Below are 24,600 nucleotides of genomic sequence, written 5' to 3'. Positions count from 1 at the left end.
GGAAGGATAGGAAAATAGAAAGTTTTAAGAACACTCTAAACTCTCTAAGGAACTCTGACCGTAGTTGGCAGTGTAATAGAAAAGATATATACATTTTATCATACAATGAACAACTGAGTGAAATCTCCAAACCAGAATGTCCACAACACTTGAACACTGCAACGACAAGCTGATACACTACCGGACAGATCACCTTCAAAGTCATACGTTTCAATGTGTGTAAAATAACGGTGATAAAAATGCCAAACCTGAATAAGGAAAAATGAAAATTGTTTTTGCCTTTCTCGTATTTTAACTCTCTTTTCAAACTTTTAGAAGGGAGCCACAAGTGGGTCATGGATGGGTCAAGCCCTCCTGACACCCCTTGGCCCTTATTTACGCCGATTATACTAATTGTAGTATCAATTTTCAAACTAGGAAAATTACCATCTTCAACATACTGACTTAGTGTTCCTTGATTTTGTAATGAGCGCGAGTGGTGCTCGCATGAAGTGCTCAGTGCAACTTAGCGTTGCTTGATTTTGTAATGAGCGCGAGTGGTGCTCGCATAAAGTGCTCAGTGCGACCAAGTGTTGCTTGATTTTTTTAATGAGCGCGAGTGGTACTCGCATAAAGTGCTCAGTGCGACCATGTGTTGCTTGATTTTGTGATGAGCGCGAGTGGTGCTCGCATAAAGTGCTCAGTGCAACTTAGCGTTGCTTGATTTTGTAATGAGCGCGAGTGGTGCTCGCATAAAGTGCTCAGTGCGACCAAGTGTTGCTTGATTTTTTTAATGAGCGCGAGTGGTGCTCGCATAAAGTGCTCAGTGTGACCAAGGGTTGCTTGATTTTGTAATGAGCGCGAGTGGTGCTCGCATAAAGTGCTCAGTGTGACCAAGGGTTGCTTGATTTTGTAATGAGCGCGAGTGGTGCTCGCATAAAGTGCTCAGTGCAACTTAGCGTTGCTTGATTTTGTAATGAGCGCGTAAAGTATATAACAGGCTGGTGAAACCTAGTGGTGTATTAAAACAAAAGACAAATGTTTTGAGATCTTTATAATTTATATTTATTATATTGTTTATTTATCAGTTATCTATATATCCATTAATCACATCAACTATCTAAGGTATACTAAAATTGTTACCCGCATTTGATACTCGGTAGGTTGACAGCTTTTCTCACTTATGTTTGGTACTTAAGTACACGGTAAAAAATCAACACGCTCAATTTAACTGTTCCATCTATTGAATGATCAACTTCAAAATCACTATTATTGAAAATGATATTCCTTTGATTTTGAAGTGGTGTCACACCTTTCACGAGTGTGTTGAATGCAGACAATTTCATAACATCAACACTGTTGATCAAAGTGCTACTCACTGGATGTTGAAATGATTAGCACTTCGATCAGCACCAATAATGTCTCCACTAGAATTGAAAGTGCTATGCTATTGAATTCACAGGTTCAAGGCTATTGATTTAAGAGTGGAGCGATATTGGTGTTGTTCTAAAAATAGATGACAGTTCTTTCATCTGTTCTGCTTATTTCAAGAGGTATTTCGAAGTGTGAGATGGAGTCATGGTAAGACGGAGGACTTTCAAGCAAAGGTATGTTATTCAAATCTGAGCTGAGGTAATTCAATTTTTTTATTTTGTTGTTTTAAATTCAAAACATTGTGCACGTCAAATGGAAGTGATGGTCTTTGAATGCGACAAGCTCAGCTATTGATATTGATTGGATTCCAAAGTAGTGCATATTCAAATGCAGAACAGTTCGCATGGACGTGTATATTTTTTACCGTGTATAATTTTGGATTTGTAATAACTACACCGAAAAAATTCTTTATATTGAATATATTTGTCGCACACATAAATTTTTGCAATTTGGCGACCCAAATATATGTAATTTGTACCCACACATAAATTCAATAACTGCATATTAGAGACCACACATACATTTTATTTGATTATAGATTATATTTGTACTTCGCGTGGAGAGTGGTTATGTGTGCACTAATTAGAATCATGAATTAAATTAATGGATTTTTGCCAATAAAAATGTGTGGAATTTTTGTAGTGTACATTCCTATTTCCAATTCACCCCTCGCTATTAGAGGCACCAGTTTTTTCATCTATGTTTGCATGCAGCAAGTACTAGAACATAGTTTTCGAATTTTTTGATCACTTATTTAATAAAATGTGCGCCTTAATGTCAGAGCGTCTATTGTGGCAGACATTTTTGAACTCTACCGTGGTTCTCCTTAATGTATCTGCCCATTTAGGGTGAAAGGTTCTTGTTCAACAAATCCTAATTATCGGCAATTGACCTTTTCTTTTATGGGTACATGTTTTTTTTTTTGTTCCGTTTTTGAGTATGTTGTGTTTATAGTACCTTTCTGTTTTATGCCGGATGAAAAAAAAAATCTCGATACCTCGATTGAAATATTTTGATGCTCGCCGTCTGCCAACCAAATACAACGTTAGCTGGTGTTAGTGTTTTAGAATGTTACTTTCTATAGCAAAACAAAACCTGAGAAGAGGGGGAATGTGTGGCAGTGAAATGGCACTGGGTTTTAAGTATGGAAAGGTAATATTCAATTGATTTGAAAGTATCGAAGTAGGCCTCATATGAAAGTCAACTGAGAGCCACCAAAAGATTAATCAAAGCAATCGTGGTAATTTGCCGTCAGTCAAACACACGTGGTGAACCAACGCAGACAGGAGTGATAGTTTTCCGGCAGACTCCCGCTTGCCTATTCCCACAATAAGCTCCACATAATCGAATGCGTAAGAGCTTCTGCATTTTGGCACCAGCTTCACCACATTTGAGCAGCAAGGCAACGGAATACTGAGAGAGTGTGATATTAATCGACTAATATCATTTTCACTGGTATTCTTGTCAATATTAGTTAGATACAGTGAGAACGTATCGCAATCGGCCGCTTGCAATGACGGAGGTTCTATTGTTCCAGCATGTACGATCTCGTCACTTGTTCCATCAAGAAGTACGGGCGTCGAAACTGGCGTTGAATGAGGATGCGGTGAAATAGACGATGATTTGTGAGCAACCTGGTCAAGCGTGTTCATGATTTCTTTCACTGCGCATTTCAAATAATTTATTTCCTCTTCTACCGATGGGAGTTGTAGAGTGTTTGCAGTTACATCAACATTCGTGCGTTCTCTAGCTCTACAAAACAGTACCATACAGTCATCGCAGATCCAAATAATGTTTTTCCTCGATAGGGCGCGCATATCCTCTTCGGCCACACCAACACAGACAGCGTGAAATGTTTTAGCACATTTACCTTCACATACAGTGAATAAGTCTGAGCTAATATCGACAGACATAGAGCACTTTCCGCAGTCTTTCTCCATGGTTATGGAATGTGAATTTTAAGCAAAAACTTGCATAAAAACACTCGGGGCAATCGAGGTAGTAATAAATCGGATTGATCAGCAATTTATGCGCACTCAGGTCAAATTTTCACTGATTTTATCCAACGAATTTCACACTATCGGACGATCGGAACAGAGCGAGAAACAACACGGCTAGACTCAATCACCCGCTAGACTTTGCTATGAATATTTTTAAAGTTTATCCGTGGCTTGTTCCCAACAAGAGTTTCATCGTACTATGAAGATGCTCGTGTTGCACGCAATTAGGCGTGAGTATGCTCTTCGTGCAGTTTCATAGTACTATGAAATTGTCCGAAAGTCAAAATTCGAACATAGGAAATTCGAGAAACTCTTGGCAGCGCCATCTGTCGTCTACTAGTGTAAATTTCCTATCATAACATTAGACGGTGTAACTGTTTTGCCTTTCTTGTACAACATTGAGGTGTAAGCGTAAAGGCTACATTAAATTTTATCACCTTTTTGCGCGAGAAAGGCACCATCACCGCTAGGTGGATTAATCTGGTTTTTTTTTTATAAAAGTTTAGCAGAGCTCAATGTCTGCGCAACTATATATGTATACTTATTTATAATAGACTGGTTCGGATGAAGGAAAAAATGAAAACACAGAAATGGTTACACATTTCATTTTTCTTCATAGTTTTACTTACAATTACTGATGCCGTTATAACTACTGTTTTAAGGAAAAGTCTGACTGTTTTAAATACAAATGTTTTGATAAAACAAAATAACAAATGATGATTCATTAGAGAAATGAGGAAGCTTATTATTAGAGCATGATTACTAACAAAAAAATGAAAAACATTAAAACTACAAAAACCTTCCTTTTAAGCTTCCCTATAGTTAACAAATCCCTGAAGTGCCTTCACGTCGCTCGGCTCCAGCACGATGTCATTCAAGTAGTCGGCAAATACGGTGGCAATCCGGTACAGACTTCTTTTGGTGGCCGTCTTCAATGCCACATAGTTCCGGTCGATTTTCTTCACGTCCAGCTGGATCGAACCCACCTTATCGACGACCAGCTTCAATTGCAGCAGCGTCCTAATGACCGACGGCAGATCGTTTTGCACCACCCCAAATTGGTCCTCCCGGATAGAGTGCGCCGCCAATGAAGCCAGCGCCTGGGCTATCCAAACAATCTGCTGCGACTGCGTGGTCAGCAGGTGGCATGTTCTGGCGGTTTTTGGTTCTCCGAAGAAATAGTAAATTCCCGGAATATTCCGGAAGGACTCACGAATGGCATCCAGGTGACGATCGACAGCTTTTGAAATAACGTCTGGCTGTTGTGGGACTTCAGTCGGTAGAACTGACGAAGATAAACTGCGGATGCCGAAGCTTTCGTTGTATTGCTTCATCAGAAGTTTTTCGGCGTCCATCGAAGCAGTGGGACGCAGTTTGGCAACGTTCGGTACCGGTTTAAGTGTGGCACCTTCGATCGATTTTGCCAGCTGGGTGGTGTAGTCTTTGATTAGCCGGATGCATTCGCCGGATACGAGTCGCCAATTGTAGGGATGACCTCCCGGGACGGATAGAGCATAGAGACGAGCTCGGCGACTTGGGTTGCAACTTTCCGCGATTGTGAACAAATCTAGGGCGGCCAGTTGCTGAATGACTGGGATTTTCTCGCATGCCAGAGCTTCCACCAACGTTATTTGGGAGTCATTGAGCACTGTGGGCTTTTCAACGGGAAACTGGCGATATTCCGTAAGGAAAATGTGGAACAGTACCTGCATTAGGTTCATGTTGGAGAGAATTTGCGATGACAGAATCCAGCAGTACAGAACCAATCGAATGTCCATCAGCACAGAATAGAGGGCTCCCAATGAAGATTCTTCAGCGAGTACCACGCCATGGAACATGTTGGCCAGCTTATAGCGCAAATAAAAGCAGTTGAAGGTGTAGTAGAAGCTTACATAAACCAGCGTTGGAACGAATGATTTAAACAAAGAGCGGTAAATGATGCAGTAGAGATGGGACCGGATCTGTTGATAACGTGGCTGCTGGACGACGGGAAAGCTCAGACTTGTTTTCTCTGACTGGATGCGCACAAAATAGTAAACTCCTGCAAATGTTCCGCCTAATAGAAGGAAGAGGTACTTCTCGTTGAGAATTGAGATTCCGTTTTCCTTCGGTAGGAACAGGACGCTATAATCGTTCCGTAGAAAACGTGTGTAGAACCAGGCCGTCAAAAAACCAACCACGCAATTGACCACCAGCATGACAGATTGTGTGATGATCGATCTGAAAAATAGTGAAATTGGCTCAATGAATCAACTGCTTTGAGCGTGCTTACAGCGGCACACAAGGAGTTAACTTTCTGAAATCAGTATGGCGAAAGGCATCTAAGGTTCGATTTCTCAAAATTAAGCACTTTAATCGAAAAAATATTTGGTATGCGTAGTAGCGGACACCATCCCTCATAACCGGTACCAAATAGTTTTTCATGAAAAGTTCCTAATTTTGAGAAAACCAGCGTTAGATGTCTTTCGCCATACAAATTTCTGGCGGTTAACTCTTGCTGGCTGTTTTGTGCATATACTATAGCGCCTGGATGTGGCTGCGGCGAGTAGAAAATCAGCCACTGCCAATAATTCATTGCTTTTGCTGCGATCTTTTGTACTTCATTCTATAGTGAAATAACAAACTACATTGGAGGGAAACTGCAGATACAATCTGGCTCTGTTAAGCAACTTCGAACTCACCTATAAATCTGTTGGAACCGTGTTGGACAGTACTGGATTCCGGCCAAGTATGATTTAGCCAAGCATATGCCGTGCACAATGACCGCACTGATCAACGGCAAAATCCACATCCAGGTTGACAAAGAAACCACCAATCGAAATGAGCCCGCGATCCAACCGATCGGATGAAGCAAACTAAAGTTTACCAACAGCAGAAAGATCGTGAGCAGCACAAACTGCACCCCGACACTGCACACGATAGCATAGATGAACCGCTCAACGCAAATTTTACGGCCTTCCAGCTCCCGCGATGGTACCGGTCCCACGGCGGTGGCCATTCTCGACGTGCTGAAATAAGATGACAACAGTTGGATGAGATTATTTTTACCTTTGGTTGGCAAAGCCACATGTCAATTTAGCATATGGATTAAGGAATACTTTTGAACGCACTATGTTTTCCGAGAGCAATGTCCAATCCGATTTAAAGAAAATTCACCGGCTTTTCAGGAACTGATGCGGGAACACAGCGCGCTTTGATGACAGCTTCGACAGTTTGAAGATTTTGTTTACATTTCGGGAAATGGCTGCATACTTTGAAGGCATTTCATTTAAATCCCACTGAGTGTGCATTTCTGCGTTTGATTGTTTGAACGCAAGCTTGCGTGCAAGCACACACGCTCTTCTGATTTTACCCATTTTTGGGTAAAAAGTCACTCAGTCTTTATATAAACATAAATATACACGGTTAGAAAAAAGTACCTAATTTTAGGTACTTTTTTTCTCTTCCATCTCCCTCCCTCTTCCCTTTGTTGTCATAAAATGAAGAGCAAAACCAAGATTTTTTTATGTACAGGTTATCCGACTTGTCAATATCCCCAACTCAGCCATCTTCACTGACAAAAATCCAATCATATCCATTATGTGTGGCACACATAAATTTTGACTATACACTCAACCAAGAAAACTAGTGATAATCATACGAACATCTTATGTTTTTTTGCTATAAGAATTACTAATAAACTTTGTACGATTTTCTTATGAACTGAATGTTATATGACCGAGAATGATTTTCATCAGATATTCTTATGAAAATATTAAGCCTTTCCAAAGCTTATAAAGAAATTCATAAGAGAATCTTATGAACACCAATAATGCTTACATATGAAGGTCATAATATTTTCAACACGATTTGTATATATATTGTGTGGGAGAACTAGATTCAAAAGAGAAGGAAATGAAAGTCGCGAATCATAATAAAACATATTTATTTATTAATTTTTAAATTCGTGTAAACGCTCAAAGATCTTTAAAATAAACTAATATACAATTCACCAACATTAACCGACACCACAGATAACAGACATTGAAGCTACACTGTAAACTCGGCATTACTCATTAAAGAGTAAAATGGACCCATTTTTTTAAATATATGAAACTGTCAAAATAATGGGTATTTTTAAAATTTTGATTGAGGGTAAGTTGTGTCCACTTTCAAGTTCAACGGTTTTACCCATTAATGGGTGAAAAAATAGTTAAGCGACAAATCTACGACGAAAAGTTGACTGAAGTTAAAGTGAGCATTATTTTAGTTTAATTTCGTTTGTATGTTTTAATTTATATTATTTATATTCATTTCAGCAAATGGAAACTTTTCAATCTTCACGGACAGCTGTCGGAAAAGCATTAGGTTTGCGGAAAAACGTCGATGGATGAGTTCGATTGAAGCTTTTGAAGTAATCGCTGGCCCTCTAAATTAAATACCCGGGAAAATACGCGATGGTTCCAAGAAGTGCCGGAGGAATTAAGTGAGGAGGTTAAGTTGCATTATTTCTACGAAATGTACCAGCTGAATTTGAGAAGCCTGTTTCCGCAAACAGAGTGCTCTCGCGGTGCGATACTCTCGACGGTACTGCCATTGGGAGATGTGGATTATTTAAATATTATTGGTGAAATAAAACGATTTTAATTAATGTAAATATTCGGCAACTGTTTAATTAATGATTGAATTACAATTGGAGTAGATTTTATTATTAGCGATTTTCAAAATAATAAAGAGTGAATTTTACCCACCGTCAACAAAAAACTTTTTCTAATAATGGGTGAAATTTACTCGTTTTTTTGACGTACAAGTTGTTTACTCATTAATGAGTAAACGATGTTTACTCTTTTAATGAGTTGAACTATTTAACTTCATAATGGGTACTTTTTTACCCATTAAAGAGTACTTTGGCGGCACAGTGTAGAACAAATTTTATTGAAAATCCTGTGTAAACTTTTGAATTGATATACGTTGGCCCACTACTGCCATCTACTCAACTGATTGCGGCAGTACCTAAGGATGCAGCTGAATTACAACCGTCGAACGCAGCCAATGCATTTGACAGCCGCAATCGGGCTGCATTTTCAATAACAATGATCCTTGCGCCATCTCCAATCGATTGCCAAACGCGGTCCTAATTTAAAATACATTTGAATTAACGGTTGCGGATGTTTACACACGTATGGGATGCCAGCCTCAACATCTGTTATCTGTGCCGACACTTTCCCAGTTTTCAATGGATCACAAATCGTATCTATTATCCCGCAGTGCCATTACTGAGAACATCGTATACAACAATTGTATGCATTAATTGAAATGAAATAATTCATGTTCTCCCCTTTCAAAGAAAATGTAACAAATCAGTCAATATGCCGTTTGGCGCGATTTTTCACAACCCCGACCATTTTGTCTTTACGTGGTTACAACGCATCAGTTGGAAGACTCGAGAATAGCCGCGCTGGTATTTTGCTCTACATATGGTGGCAAACGTTCAATGATACCGATGGGCTGGAATCTTTATGCGCCTTGTCGCCAACAGAATTCTGTAAAATATAAATCGTGATTTTGTTTCTAAACAACACAATAGAAAACCTTAACTAGAGGAATCATTTACCTACACATTTTATCCTACAATTTACAACCGGCTCTTAACTGCGGGTTAATCTGGAGATTGTAAGAAAATAGAAACAGACGATACTCAGTTTTCCGGTTGATGCTCGGGTTGATGGTCTATATCCAGCTTTCCACGCTTGGTAATGGCGGCTTTTCGCTGTGTAAAAATCAATCGGTCACTGTACTGTTTGACACTAGCTGGAGGAAAGCTCACTGGCGTTCCTGGGTGAGGGGAAGGGAAAAAAAGCCTTTTCGCCAGTGAGTTTTCCTCCAGCTAGTGTCAAAAAGTACAGTGACCGATTGATTTTTACATACCGACAAGCCGCCATTACCGAGCGTGGAAAGCTGGATACTTATTTCGCCATGTTGACTTCTCTTTTCATAAGATTTGTCTTATGAGTTTTTCACATAAATAGAAGTGATAAAAATCATAAGACAACTCTTATGTTTTATTTTTCTGTAGACAACTACTATGCACTTTATAAGATACAAAAATGAATTTCATCACTGACCGACTAATTTTCATAAGACTCTCAATGAAAATAGAAATCGATTATTTTTTCACGCTTCATAAGATGCGGCTTATGATGTCCTTAAGATAATTTAGTTGAGTGTAGCATTTCCCACATAATGGCTATGTGAATTCGCATAGCATATATGTGGAAACACACATAACCGTTATTAACTAATAACCTTTATGTGGATTCTCCTATAGCGGGTGGTTATTAACGCACACATAAAATTTATTTGTAAATTTCTTTAGATTTTTGCTAATAAAAATGTGTGGATTTTTATTAGTGTTGGATTTTTGTATGGAATTTATGCTCGTTTGTTTACGTTTTGCACTGAAAATGTATGTTTCCCCCCGCGCTGGTTATTCCCATCTACTGACGAAGTCGGATAACCTGTACATAAAAAAAATCTTGAGCAAAACCACTCAACAAGGGCATTAAAGTGTGGGAACCCAACGTTGAGTAATCTCATGTTTACAAAAGTTGAGTTAAATTTATCTAACTTTTGGTTAGTTTCTATTTAAAATTAAGTATATTTTACTCAATATTAAGTGAATTTTTATTTAATTTCGAGAAAAAATTACTTAATTTACACGAAAAAAAAATTTCACAATGAATATATTTGGCAAAACACATATATTTTTGCCATTGTGGTTTCTTAATGGAATATACACAGAGAAACAGACGTCTCACTTAGAACAAAATGCAATCAAAATCATCGTCACGGATACATTGCCGCCCAATACTAAAATCACTGTGTGTGGCCAAGCGGCAACCAGATGCCGGTAGTGCGCAAACGTCAAACACAAGCAAAATCGATGGAAGCGCCATCGGTGGCCGATTGACCACCTACAAAAAAATAAATCAACCGTTAAAAAGGTGAACGATGTAACATGTGTTGAGTGAGACGTCTGTTTCTCTGTGGAATATATATCTAATTGAAATGAAACTTATGCGGTGGTGCATAAGGAAATCATAACACAAAACTTATACATTTCATGTCAAATACTCATGTGCTTAATTAGGGATGTCAAATAATCTGTACAAGGTTAGTGTATGATTTTTATTAGGGATATAATATATATTTCATTCCTGTAATGAAGTTCTGTTTTTCAATTTAAAATTAGAGAAATCATTTTAAAATTCGAAACCGGAATATATTTGTTTTCCATACTTTTTCTGATATAATTTTCATAGAAAACTTCCACTAAAATGGTATCCGCTAGTATAAGGTTGGTAGATTTATCTTTCAGGGTAAACACATGCTGTTTCGTGCGGTCCGCGGTGCGCTTATACTTCTCCGCTCCGAAATTAATTCTCCGGTGGCGATGTCCATCAGCCGGATCACATTTTCCAGATGTGCCATCAGAAAGAACAGTGCATCGGTAAATCAAACCAGATATGTAATTGGAACTCCATCCGTGTCGCAGTTGTTTTCGCTTTTTTTTGGGCTTTGAGGTCATACTTCCTGATTTACCTGTCCAGCGAAAATGCTCCGTCAGTTGTTTTCGGGTCATGTTTATGTATCATCCCCACATCTTCCAACGTATGGCCATGTTTTCGATGCACTGGCGAAATCGCCCCCGAAAAATCTTCGTTCAATTTTACATATTGAACCGAATCGACATGGCCTCGCAATCGCCGCCTGGCGAAAGATGGGATTAGTTCCGGAATACTGAAAAAGAACATCGTTGAATTGAATAAATATAATGATGGGCCTTTATATTATATTACCATATTACCGATGGAGCTTTTTTGTTAATAAAACATATATCAAAACGATGAAGCGTCCGTATGTTAACAGCAGCAAAAACTTAACATTTTTTCTGAAGCAGCTTTGCCACAGGATGAAGATAACTGACAGCTGCTCTTCCATATCACAACCTAATCAAAAGTATAAGTTTCGCTTAATACATTTTTGCCATTAAGCGAGACTTATACTTTTCATTCAGTACGACAATAATCGATATACACACTCTAAATGAGAATGATTCAATTTTATTATGAGAATTATATAGAGCAAAATGAAAAATATATTCGATGTCTAATTTGTAACATAAATTGATTTTAGTAAATTAAATAATTGATTTTTTTTACGTGTAGGTTTCCCACACTAAACCCCCGATTTGAGTGAAAAGTACCTAATATTAGGTACTTTTTTCTAACCGTGTAAATATACAGTAGCCGTTCGATAACTGCAAAAAATGTTTACCTTTCAGTTAACGAATGCCGTTCGATACCTGCAACGCATTCTAGACGTCAAACGGTTGACAATCGACGTCAGATGCAATAAAAGTGCATCTAAATGTGCAGCTCAATGCAGATGTTATTTAGTTTGACACCAGTTTGAAGCTTAGCGGTCCGATAACTGCAAAACTGTTGCAACTAGTTAAAAAGCATTGCAGTTAAATTACTTGCAGTTATCGAACGTCTACTGTATAAGCATATATGCTCCACTGCAAAATTCCACACATTTTTATTGGCAATGGGTCCTAAAATGAAGAATCGATATTCGATTTTCTTTCAGGGAACGATGAAGGTAATCATTCAAAACGTGTCAGTTTTTCTTTAGACTTGAAAATCGGAAAGAACATTGTTTAATTTGAAATTGAAAAATAGATGAAAAATGCTTCCTCGACATTTTCGGTCTTGTTTGACATACGGATTCAAACGCACTAGCAAAACACCGCAGGGCACTTGACTCAACCTTTGACAGTTAATATTGTCGGCGTAGCACCAACTTAGAATTCGGAAGTCCGGACTTCCGAACCGAACTTTCTTCCGAAGTTTTATCTGTCAAACTAATGGATGCGTTGTTTAGCGCATCTTTAGGGGAATCCAGCGCACTACTTCCGAAGTTGGGAAAGTTGCCTGTATCTGGAGAAAAATCCAACTTCGGTATAAAAAGCGGTATAAATTTATTCCGGATACACAATATATGGGGCTGACGTTTTGGGCTGATGGTTCATTCCAAGGGGTTTCCAACATCATTGATTACTTGTCACTACTGTCAAAATTACCATGATTACTCTTGATTACTCAGTGATTACCATGATTAAAGCGATTATCACGTTTATTGCTGATTACTCATTGATTACTCCTGATTACCTACTGATTCCGAAGAATTACTCATGATTATTTGATTATTTTGTGAGAATTTGACATTTTTACTATCATGGAACTCTTCTCCTCTCAACGACTATCAAAAACTATTCAGATGAAAACGATTTGAGTTTTTTGGTCTGGCAAATGCATAACAATGATGTAAGAATCATTGTAATTTTTAGTAATCAGTAATAAATCAACGTAGTTTTAGTAATCAATTTGATTAAAATAATCAATGTAATCAGAATAATCCATAGTAATCATAAATAATCAATGGTAATCAATTATTAATCATCTTAACCTAAGTAATCAATTTGATTAATGTAATCAATGTTACCAGAGTAATCCATAATAATCGACTATCTTTCTATATAATAAAAATTGAGTTGAGATTTCTTTCCTGACGTTTTAACTCGCGAACGGGTTGGCCGATTTTCAAGATTTTTCCCTAACCGATTCGTTTTGGGATCCGCAAGGTTTGATATACAAACAGTTGGTGAATTTAACGGGGAAATGAAAAAAATGATTAGAATACAATGTTGGACCAGCTGTTGAGGAACAAACGCACGGAAAACAAATGCACTCTAGATCAAGACTGCGGTGCTGTAAATAGTTCATTGTGGCATTTGCAACACCCGGGCAAATGTGGGTTTCTTTCGCTAGTAATCAATAGTTATGAGATGTGTATCTAACTTTTGGTATGCTATGAATAACAGACCTTTCTCTTGAAAATTAAATCCTCGTTTTATTGTTTTATATTATCAGTCTCTCTTTGACTCAACTTTCCCAAAGAACCCATATTTTTGAAACATTTAACTAATTTTGAAAATCAAAAACAAAAATAAAAACCAATGTAAAGGCTGCCTCACACCTCGGGAAAATTTTCCAGCGGATTTTGAGCCCCGTGTATTTTAAATGGGGCCGGGATTTTGATTTTCCGTGTCCAAATTCCGAAAACATCGCATATGCAAAAATGCATGGGGAAAAAATCCGCGAATCAAATTCCCGAGGTGTGAGGCTACCTTAAGGCTGCCTCACACCTCGGGAAAATTTTCCAGCGGATTTTGAGCCCCGTGTATTTTTTTCCGTGTCCAAATTCCGAAAACATCGCATATGCAAAAATGCATGGGGAAAAAATCCGCGAACCAAATTCCCGAGGTGTGAGGCTACCTTTAAAGGTAGCCTCACACCTCGGGAATTTGGTCCGCGGATTTTTTCCCCATGTATTCTTGCATATGCGATGTTTTCGGGATTTGGGCACGGAAAATCAAAATCCCGGTCCCATTTAAAATGCACGGGGACCAAAATCCGGCGGAAATTTTTCCAGAGGTGTAAGGTAGCCTTAAGCTCTCATGACAATTCAATTTTCTGCCATTTCCATATGTCGCAACTACATCGGGGCTAGTGTTCACGATGACTCACAGTGGCAATTAATAAATATAAATGCGCACAAATCGCGATGCAGTTTCGACATCGATAAATAAAATAAAATTCCATGGTCGCTAGAGTTCATTTCAGTTTTTAACTGGAAGTACAATAATATTAATGATTACTACGAATTGATTACTAAAAAAATATATAATAATTAATAATTGATTACCACTGATTATCAATGATTACTTGTGATTACTATGAGTCACTCTGATTACCTCGATTACCTTGATTACTCACAATAATATGATTACTTTGCGAAAAATGAAGTAATCTTGGATTACTTGTCACTTCAAATCATCTTGGAAACCCCTTGGTTCATTCGTTCTGAAATGTTGCACAGCCCAAAATTTGCCTTAAAATGTCTTAAACACAAAAATATTATTTTTACTGATTTAGAATTTTACCAGAATTTTTATAACAACGGTACAAGTAATCTTGACCGATGCACTATTTGCAACCATAAAGGCTACCTTACACCTCGGGAAAATTTTCCGCCGGATTTTGGTTCCCGCCCGACCAACCATTTCTTCAAGTTTCTTAAAAATTCTTCATATCAATCTTTAAAGATTCTCTTACCAAACATCGATAGCGATCGATGCCATTTCCTGAAGAATCTCAAATTAGACAGAAGTTAAAACACGACAAATCTATAACGATCTTTTTCAAAATATCGATACCAATTGATGCCGTTCAAAAGATACGATTTCTCGCCGGTCTACTTTATCGACCTACCAAAAATTAGACAAAAATAAAAATCTTCAGAGGTACTTCGAGTCTTTTTCACATACAGTTTTTTTTTATTTATTCGCTTATTTGAGAATCGAACCTGAAGAACCAATGGTGTTTATTTTGCGCAGTGAACTTAATCACTAATCTGTGACTAAACTATGTTATACAATGCGAGTAGTTAAATTGCAATAACATTCTTCGCCATGTAATTTATTTGAAATACTACTTCTCTGTAGGGGCATTATTTTTCACCTTATAACATTCTCCTTTTCATTTTACTTTACTTCCATGCAATACATTTCGTACATTTCTACATAAAATGGTTATTCAACACGGAATCGTTCTCTTGCGATTATTGAAAAACGAATGTCGTTTCATTCAACATTCGTCCATAATTCCGTCTATTCCGTCCTATTCCGAAAATTTAGATTTCGTAGGAAGTAAACAAAAGCCAAAATATCAATCGATTTTTCGATGTCCAGCGATATGAATCGATGCACTAAAAAGTGATAACGAGGCAGTGGTGTTCATCGATGAAATTCTTTGACAAAATATATCATTGCGTTGAGATCGTACTTTATCAAAAATCAGATAACGTTTCATGAATATTCATAACGTTATTGCGATGAATTCAGTGGTAAAGATGTATCGGTGTTTATCTTTGAAATGCTATATCAAAGTATGTCATTCGGTTGATAACATTCTTTACACGATTAGAGATAACGATTCATTAAGATTTATATCGTTTTTGAAAATATTTTAGGGTAAAGAAATACCAACAAAATTATTCAATTTTGTTTAAAGAACTTTGAAGTAGTTTGACGAATGGTTGGTCGGGCGTGCGTTTTAAGGTAGCTTCACACCTCGGGAATTGGGTTCGCGGATTTTTCCCCCATGCATTTTTGCATATGCGATGTTTTCGGGATTTGGGCACGGAAAATCAAAATCCCGGGCCCCATTTCCCTCTAAGAAATCTGAGTCCGACAGGAGCTTGACATCAAAGTCCCGATCAGTGAGACAGAGCCTGATCTGAGAGTGAGCAGAGCAAGAGGATCCGCCTTACATCTCGCGATTCTGCACCGTTTGCGTCGAGCCCGTCTGACTTCGAACATGCGAAATGGCTTTGACGTTTCAGCCTGATATGGGTCCGATGTCCAGCTATGCAACGTCAAGCCACATCGAGCTCCTGATTTGGGGTTCTTCTTCTTGTTTTTGTTTTCTTTCATGAAATAGAGCTTGCTGATGTCAAATTATCTTTCTCTTTCAAGCGCATAGAAAGGATAGGCTTCTCTATGCGCTTGAAAGAGAAAGATTATAAGACGTCACCAAGCTCTCGTAGAGCTATTGTTTACATTTTTTTTATCATTGTTTATTGAATATAATTTTCATCACAAAATCTAAACTGCTTCCAGTAGCAACGTTTAACAATTTATTATAATTATTTATGTCGGAATCATCGTTGTCTTGCTTTACCGGGATCAGAATCAAGCCACTGGAATACCCGAATCGTTGCGCCAAAATACCCGAGAGAGGAAGTTTGTTCCGCGATCCGTTCATTACGCTCGGCGCTGTAAAAAATGAAAGAAATTAAAATAAAATTTGAGAAGGACAAAATATGATGACTAACTAACTAACCATCAGCTAAGCAGTCAAACCCGGACGCAATTGCCTTAGTAAGGTTTGGCGCAGGTTCGTTGCTGAGACGAACAACACTCGGAGAAGGATGTGGCAATGGTTTCGATTCAAAACCCACGAAGATGACGATGCATAGAATTGTTCCTCCACGGTTGCTGGGAAAATTTTAATTTAAAGGGATTAATTATGAGTAAACATTGCTGAAAGCGGAAGGAATATTGCTGAATACTTGAGAAATATGGAATTTTATGTGAAGATGTAAACATTCATGAAAAATCATAACATTTTTGAACAGAAGGTGTTTTCACCATGGAAAATACGAAATTTCTCAAACTATACCGTCGACAATTCCTATGATAATTCTTCCGGAGTTCTTCAATTTCTACAGGAATGTCTTACAAAGGAAATCCCTTCAATATTTTCTTTAGAAATTCTACGAAAATTCTTACGAGAAATCCTCCAAAAAATCAATCCGGAATACCTCAGGGAATTCGTAAATTCCTCTGAGTTCCTCTGGGAATTTCTTCGGAAGTTCCTCTAGGAATTTCTTCGGAAGTTCCTCTAGGAATTTCTTCGGAAGTTCCTCTGGGAATTACTTCGGAAGTTGCTCTGGGAATTCCTTCGGAAGTTGCTCTGGGAATTCCTTCGGAAGTTGCTCTGGGAATTCCTTAGTAAGTTGATCTGGGAATTCCTTCGGAAGTTGCTCTGGGAATTCCTTCGGAAGTTCCTCTAGGAATTCCTTCGGAAGTTCCTCTGGGAATTTCTTGGGAAGTTGCTCTGAAAATTCCTTCGGAAGTTGCTCTGGGGATTCCTTTTGAAAGTTCCTCTAAAAATTCCTTCGGAAGTTCCTCTGGGAATTATTTCGGAAGTTCTCTGGAAATGCCTTCGGAAGTAGCTCTAGGAATTCTTTCGGGAGTTCCTCTGGCAATTCCTTCGGAAGTTCCTCTGGGAATTCCTTCGGAAGTTCTTCTGGAAATTCCTTCGGAAGTTCTTCTGGAAATTCCTTTGGAAGTTCTCTGGGAATTCCTTCGGAAGTTCCTCTGGGAATTCCTCCGGAAGTTCCTCTGGGAATTCCTTCGGAAGTTCCTGCCTCGGAAGTTGCTCTGAGAATTTCTTCGGCAGTTCCTCTGGGAATTCTTTCGGAAGTTCTTCTGGGAATTCCTTCGGTAGTTCCTCTGAATATTCCTTCTAAAGTTCCTCTGGGAATTCCTTCGGAAATTCCTCTGGGAATTCTTTCGGAAGTTCCTCTGGGAATTCCTTCGGAAGTTCCTCTGGGAATTCCTTCGGAAATTCCTCTAGGAATTCCTTCGGAAGTTCCTCTGGGAATTCCTTCGGAAGTTCCTCTGGGAATTCCTTCGGAAGATCCTCTGAAAATTCCTTCGGAAGTTCCTCTGAAAATTCCTTCGGAAGTTTCTCTGAAAATTCCTTCGGAAGTTTCTCTGGGAATTCCTTAGGAAGTTCCTCTGGGAATTCCTTCGGAAGTTCCTCTGGGAATTTCTTCGGAAGTTCCTCTGGGAATTCCTTCGGAAGTTCCTCTGGGAATTTCTTCGGAAGTTCCTCTGGGAATTCCTTCGGAAGTTCCTCTGGGAATTCCTTCGGAAGTTCCTCCGGGAATTCCTTCGGAAGTTCCTCCGGGAATTCCTTCGGAAGTTCCTCTGGGAATTCCAACGGAAATTCATTTGAGAATTCCTACGGAAATTCCGAAGGAATTCCCAGAGTAGCTTACGAAGGAATTTTCAGAGGAACTTTCGAAGGAATTACAAGAGCAACTTCCGAAGGAATTCCCAGAAGAACTTCCGAAGAAATTCCCAAAGGAACTTCGCAAGAAATTCCCAGAGAAACTTCCGAAGGAATTCCCAAAGGAAGTTCCGAAGGAATTCTCAGAGGAACTGCCGAAGGAATTTCCAGAGCAACTTCCGAAGTAATTCCCAGAGGAACTTCCGAAGGAATTCCCAGGATAACTTTCCAAGAAATTCCTATAGGAACTTCCGGAGGAATTCCCAGAGGAACTTCCGAAGGAATTCCTAGAGGAACTTTCGAAGGAATTCCCAGAGAAACTTCCGAAGGAATTCCCAGAAGAACTTCCGAAGGAATTCCCAGAGCAACTTCCGAAGGAATTCCCAGAGGAACTTCCCAAGAAATTCCCAGAGGAACTTCCGAAGGAATTCCCAGAGGAACTTCCGAAGGAATTCTCAGAGGAACTTCCGAAGGAATTTCCAGAGCAACTTCCGAAGTAATTCCCAGAAGAACTTCCGAAGGAATTCCCAGGATAACTTTCCAAGAAATTCCTATAGGAACTTCCGGAGGAATTCCCAGAGGAACTTCCGAAGGAATTCCTAGAGGAACTTTCGAAGGAATTCCCAGAGAAACTTCCGAAGGAATTCTCAGAAGAACTTCCGAAGGAATTCCCAGAGCAACTTCCGAAGGAATTCCCAAAGGAACTTCGCAAGAAATTCCCAGAGAAACTTCCGAAGGAATTCCCAAAGGAAGTTCCGAAGGAATTCTCAGAGGAACTGCCGAAGGAATTTCCAGAGCAACTTCCGAAGTAATTCCCAGAGGAACTTCCGAAGGAATTCCCAGAATAACTTCCCAAAAAATTCCCATAGGAACTTCCGGAGGAATTCCCAAAGGAACTTCCGAAGGAATTCCTAGAGGAACTTCCCAAGAAATTCCCAGAGGAACTTCCGAAGGAATTCCTAGAGGAACTTCCCAAGAATTTATCATAGGAACTTCCGAAGGAATTCCTATAGGAACTTCCGGACCAATCCCCAGAGGAACTTCCGGAGGAATTTTCAGAGGAACTTTTGAAGGAATTCCCAGAGAGACTTCCGAAGGAATTCCCAGAGGAACTTCCTAAGGAATTCCCAGAGCAACTTCCGAAGGAATTCCCAGAGGAACTTACCAAGAAATTCCCAGAGGAACTTCCGAAGAAATTCTTAGAGGAACTTTCGAAGGAATTCCCAGAGGAACTTTCGAAAGAATATTCAGAAAAATTCCTAGAGGAATTTCCGTAGGAATTCCTAGAGGAATTTCCGTAGGAATTCCTAGAGGAATTTCCGTAGGAATTCCTAGAGGAATTTTCGTAGGAATTCCCATAGGAATTTTCGTATGAATTCCCAGAGGAATTTCCGTAGGAATTCCCAGAGGAATTTCCGTAAGCATTCCCAGAGGAATTTCCGTAGGAATTCCCAGAAGAATTCACCGAGGGAATTCCCTGAGGAAATCCCAGAGGAATACTCAGAGGATTTTCCCAATGAATGGGTTATTAGAAGTTCCCCGTTAATTCCTCCAGATACTCCTCCTGGAGGAGTTTCCGGAGAAATCGGGTAGGAAACCCCGGAAGAAATCCCGGAGGAATTCCCGAAGAAATTCCCGGAGGATATCCTGTAGGAAATCCCGAAGGAATTTCCGTAGGAACTCCAGAAGAAATTCCCGACAGAAATCCCAAGGAAATTCCCGGAGGAGTTCCCGTAGAAATCCTGAAAGAAAATCCGGAGAAATTTCGAGGGAAAATCCCGGAGGAAATTCCGAAGGAATTTCTGGAGGAAATCCCGAAGTAATTTGTGGAGGAAATCCCGAAGGAATTTCCGTAGGAACTCCCGAAGAAAATCTCGTTGGAATCTCCGCAGGAAATCCTTGAACGGATATCCGGAAGAAATCCAGAAGGAATTTCCGGAGAAAGTCCCGGAGGAAGTCCCGAAGGAATTCCCGGAGGAAGTCCGTCAGGAAATCCCGAAGGAATTCCTGGAAGAAATCCCGAAGTAATTCTCGGAGGAAATCCCGGCGCAAGTTCCGCAGGAAATTCCGAAGTTATTCCCGGGGGAAATCTGGGCGGAAGACCCAGAGAAAATCCCGAAGGAAGTCCCGAAGAAATTCCTGGAGGAAATCCCGAAGGAATAAGTTATTAGAAATTTGTAAAGGAATTCCCCGTTAATTCCTCCAGGTACTCCTCCCGGAGGAAATCCCGAGTAACTTTCCGGAGAAATCCGGAAGGAAACCCCGGAAGAAATCACGAAGGAATTCCCGGAGGATATCCCGTAGGAAATCCTGAAGGAATTTCCGTAGGAACTCCTGAAGGAATTTCCGTAGGAACTCCTGAAGGAATTCCCGGAAGAAATCCCAGAGGAAATCTCGAAGGAATTTCTGGAGGATACCCCGAAGTAATTTCTGGAGGAAATCTCGAAGGAATTTCCGTAGGAAATCCCGAAGGAATTCCCGGAGGAAATTTCAAAGGAATTCCCGGAGGAAGTCCCGAAGAAATTCCCGGAGAAAATCTCGGAGGAAGTCCATCAGGAAATCCCGAAGGAATTTCTGGAAGAAATCCCGAAGTGATTCTCGGAGGAAATCCCGGCGTAAGTCCCACAGGAAATTCCGAAGTTATTCCCGGGGGAAATCTGGGCGGAAGTTCCAGAGAAAATCCCGAAGGAGTTCCCAAAGGAAGTCCCGGAGAAATTCCTTGAAGAAATCCCGAAGCAATTCCCAAGTCCAGAATAAATTCCCGAAGGAAATCTCGAAGGAAGTCCCGCAGGAAATCTCAAAGGAATTCCCAGAGGAAGTCCCGCAGGAAATCTTGCAGGAATTCCCGGAGGAATTCAAGAATGAATTCCCAGAGGAAATCCCGGCGCAAGTCCCGCAGGAAATTCCGAAGTAATTCCCGGGCGAAATCACAAATTACATCGGATTTTTTTTTAAATAACTATCTTGAATTCTCTTGGAATTTCTTCGAAAAAAGAGAAACCTGGTGATGGTGATGACTGATTGGAAAACTTGAAATAGATTACTTCACCATTACAGATTTTCCAATCAGCCAACAATCCAATACATCTGAGCAATAATATCAATCAATGCAAACTACCATTCAATCAAAGAAACCCATTCAATCATATCAAATAAATCTATTTAATCAGTTAAAGTGGCCAAATCATTTAGGATAATTCGCCAAATGTTGAACAGCTAATATCTTCGCCAATTGTTGAACGCACGTGCATTTCTTATTCAACATTTGGCGGTTTCCCTTAATTCATTTAAAACCATTCATTCAGTCAAAGTAATACAATCTCAACTAATTAAAGCAATCCAATAAGTCGAACCAGTCCATACAATCAAATCAACCCAAATACTCAGAACACCTCTACCAATCAAAGAGCAAGCAAGCAAGTCAAAGCCAGGTCAAAGCAATCTACTACGTCAAATCATTCAGTCAATGCAACCAACTCATACAATCAAATCAATTAAATTCATCAAATCAACCCATCGTTGATTGAATACAACCCAAAGAGAGCAATTGAACTAATCAAAGCAATCCAACCAATCAAATGGTTTGATTTGGTTAATTTGCAATCCAATGAACCAAATCAAACCATTCGATAAGAGGAACCAAAAATCTTGCAATCTATTCTAACACTACAATCCAATCAGTCAAATCAATCCAATCAATCAAAGCATGAATCAAACTCAAATAAAATTAAGATTGTATTAATATTAGAACATAATAAAATTAAAATAAATCGAAAGTACTTATCGTGTGTGAACGGCAACTCCATTATACCCATTTCTGTCGCTGAAGTATCTTATCGTGGAGTACAAATTGATTTTCATATCCGTTGACACTATCAGCATTCAAACAGAAAGTTGTTTCTCAAACATCCGGGAGCTTCGTTGAAACTTAATCGCTTGAATAGACAAAATATCCTCTTTCGAACCAACGTGTAAACTTCGTTCTTTGGTTGTGGACATTCTCGAGACATCCTTGCACTCGCTGATAGATTCCTAAGAAGTCCATCGTCTTCTCAAATTCCAAGGACCTTCCGAAGATCTAACGCAAACGTACTGTTCAGCAATAGAGTTAGGCATATGCCTTCCGTGTGGTAATCTGATCGATTTCGTCGTCACTTGAATAAGAAACATATTTCCCTTAATGCGTCCAACCACATTTATCTTATCCACGAGATAGCTGCGTTTTGTTCCGAACCGTATAAGACCACCATCTTGCAGGACTGATTGGACACCGATACGTCTGTAATAGGATAAAAAATGATTTGTAGTACAACTTAATGAAAATAAAAAAGTACAATCACATTACTTGAAACGTATTAACGGGTTCATATAGAAATACCAATGCCGGATCGTATTCATGTAAACGATGAATGTTAATCAGCGCCTCTCACTCCTTCAGTTTAATCCTAGAATTGGAACTTTATAGCGTTCAACTGTGCAGATACACTGTCTTCATCGGCTTAAATTCAGTCTCGTGCCTTTATTTTGTTCTTTCAAAAACCACCACACTTGGACTATTTATTTAGCACCTCCAAACATCGTCTATTTTATTCCAGCATCACAATCGTCGTATCTCTGGATCCAGTTGCACAACGGATAGTCCCGCATCCAGGAAGCTGGTGCGTGCGACATCCGATACGTCACGGTGAATTCGGTAGTGAGATAACGTAACAAATATATGGCAATTTAATCTTCTTCCAAGTACGAACCACTCCAATAGATATGAATTCCACTTTCAGCAGCGAACTGCTCGAATTAAGCTGAGTGTCGTCACTCGCTTTTATCACGGAAAAAAACAATAATTTGGGAAAATCCGGGGGAATTCTTTTTTTTTCTCCTTGCAACCGGCCGCGAAAACGAACTTCAACAAAAATGTCGACTTGTTAAAATTCTGTAAAATTCGAAGCCAATGAGCCAGAGCGAGAAGCACCAATTCGAAATTTGGTTTTTAAATGATGTTGTTTTGTCTCTTTTACTCCTACAGCGTAAAATAAACGTCAAACTCATTTTCGATCAAAAAGAAGAAGTTTCTTTTCGCCCTGGCTTGATTCATCAAGGGCGACGCTGAGAGGGTTAAAATGCACGGGGACCAAAATCCGGCGGAAAATTTTCCCGAGGTGTAAAGCGAGGGGTGCGACACATCCAGATTGACGATTCGATGCTTTTTGGGTTCATTCACAAATTACATAACGCGAAATTTGACCATTTTCAACCCCCACCCACCCCATCGTAACGTTTTTTGTATGGAAGGGTTCTGAAATTTGTATGGGCCGTAACGCTCTGGCAGGTACCCTCCCACCCCCTAAAGCGTTATGTAATTTGTGAATGGGCCCTTTTGTTATCTAGCACTTTATTAGATATTTATGAGATTTTTTAGATCAGTGTATTTTTATTACACTGTGCCGCCAAAGTACTCTTTAATGGGTAAAAAGTACCCATTATGAAGTTAAATAGTTCAACTCATTAAAAGAGTAAACATCGTTTACTCATTAATGAGTAAACAACTTGTACGTTGAAAAACGAGTAAATTTCACCCATTATTAGAAAAAGTTTTTTGTTGACGGTGGGTAAAATTCACTCTTTTATTATTTTGAAAATCGCTAATAATAAAATCTACCCAATTGTAATTCAATCATTAATTAAACAGTTGCCGAATATTTACATTAATTAAAATCGTTTTATTTCACCAATAATATTTAAATAATCCACATCTCCCAATGGCAGTACTGTCGAGAGTATCGCACCGCGAGAGCACTCTGTTTGCGGAAACAGGCTTCAAATTCAGCTGGTACATTTCCGTAGAAATAATGCAACTTAACCTCCTCACTTAATTCCTCCGGCACTTCTTGGAACCATCGCGTATTTTCCCGGTATTTAATTTAGAGGGCCAGCGATTACTTCAAAAGCTTCAATCGAACTCATCCATCGACGTTTTTCCGCAAACCTAATGCTTTTCCGACAGCTGTCCGTGAAGATTGAAAAGTTTCCATTTGCTGAAATGAATATAAATAATATAAATTAAAACATACAAACGAAATTAAACTAAAATAATGCTCACTTTAACTTCAGTCAACTTTTCGTCGTAGATTTGTCGCTTAACTATTTTTTTCACCCATTAATGGGTAAAACCGTTGAACTTGAAAGTGACACAACTTACCTCAATCAAAATTTTAAAATACCCATCATTTTGACAGTTTCATATATTTAAAAAAATGGGTCCATTTTACTCTTTAATGAGTAATGCCGAGTTTACAGTGGATTTCTTTTGCTTCTATACACGCTTAGTTCAGTTTACCTATAAATAGGTACTTCATTCACCCATATTTGGGTGACTTATATACTACCTATAATATGGGTAAACTATACCAAGAAAATCGGTAGAATATACCAATATTGTAAAAGAA

At 39.1% G+C, this 24,600-nt stretch overlaps 1 protein-coding gene and 1 long non-coding RNA gene across 3 annotated transcripts; both read right to left on the bottom strand.

Annotated features, from left to right (window-relative positions):
• Positions 1 to 4,007: 4,007 nt before the first annotated feature.
• Positions 4,008 to 6,649, bottom strand: LOC134203849 (nucleoporin Ndc1-like). 2 transcript variants are annotated; one of them, XM_062678688.1, is made up of 3 exons: positions 6,524 to 6,649; positions 6,095 to 6,421; positions 4,008 to 5,633 (listed from the first exon to the last, which is right to left on the bottom strand). In XM_062678688.1, the coding sequence occupies exons 2-3, from the start codon at positions 6,409 to 6,411 to the stop codon at positions 4,220 to 4,222; spliced, it is 1,731 nt and encodes a 576-aa protein (XP_062534672.1). In that variant the 5' UTR covers positions 6,412 to 6,421; positions 6,524 to 6,649; the 3' UTR covers positions 4,008 to 4,219. The 2 variants fall into 2 exon arrangements, with proteins under 2 accessions (XP_062534672.1, XP_062534673.1); XM_062678689.1 differs by having other exon boundaries at positions 6,512 to 6,602.
• Positions 6,650 to 16,305: 9,656 nt separating this feature from the next.
• LOC134203848 (uncharacterized) lies at positions 16,306 to 23,000 on the bottom strand. The gene is made up of 3 exons (XR_009977720.1): positions 22,503 to 23,000; positions 21,938 to 22,436; positions 16,306 to 16,575 (listed from the first exon to the last, which is right to left on the bottom strand). It is a non-coding gene; the product is annotated as an uncharacterized LOC134203848 (long non-coding RNA).
• Positions 23,001 to 24,600: the final 1,600 nt, after the last annotated feature.

Source organism: Armigeres subalbatus, unplaced genomic scaffold (genome assembly GCF_024139115.2).
Source record: "Armigeres subalbatus isolate Guangzhou_Male unplaced genomic scaffold, GZ_Asu_2 Contig256, whole genome shotgun sequence".
Lineage (NCBI taxonomy): Eukaryota > Metazoa > Arthropoda > Insecta > Diptera > Culicidae > Armigeres > Armigeres subalbatus.
Note: the sequence above shows the minus strand (reverse complement) of the source record. Positions and strands in the feature narration are given on the sequence as shown.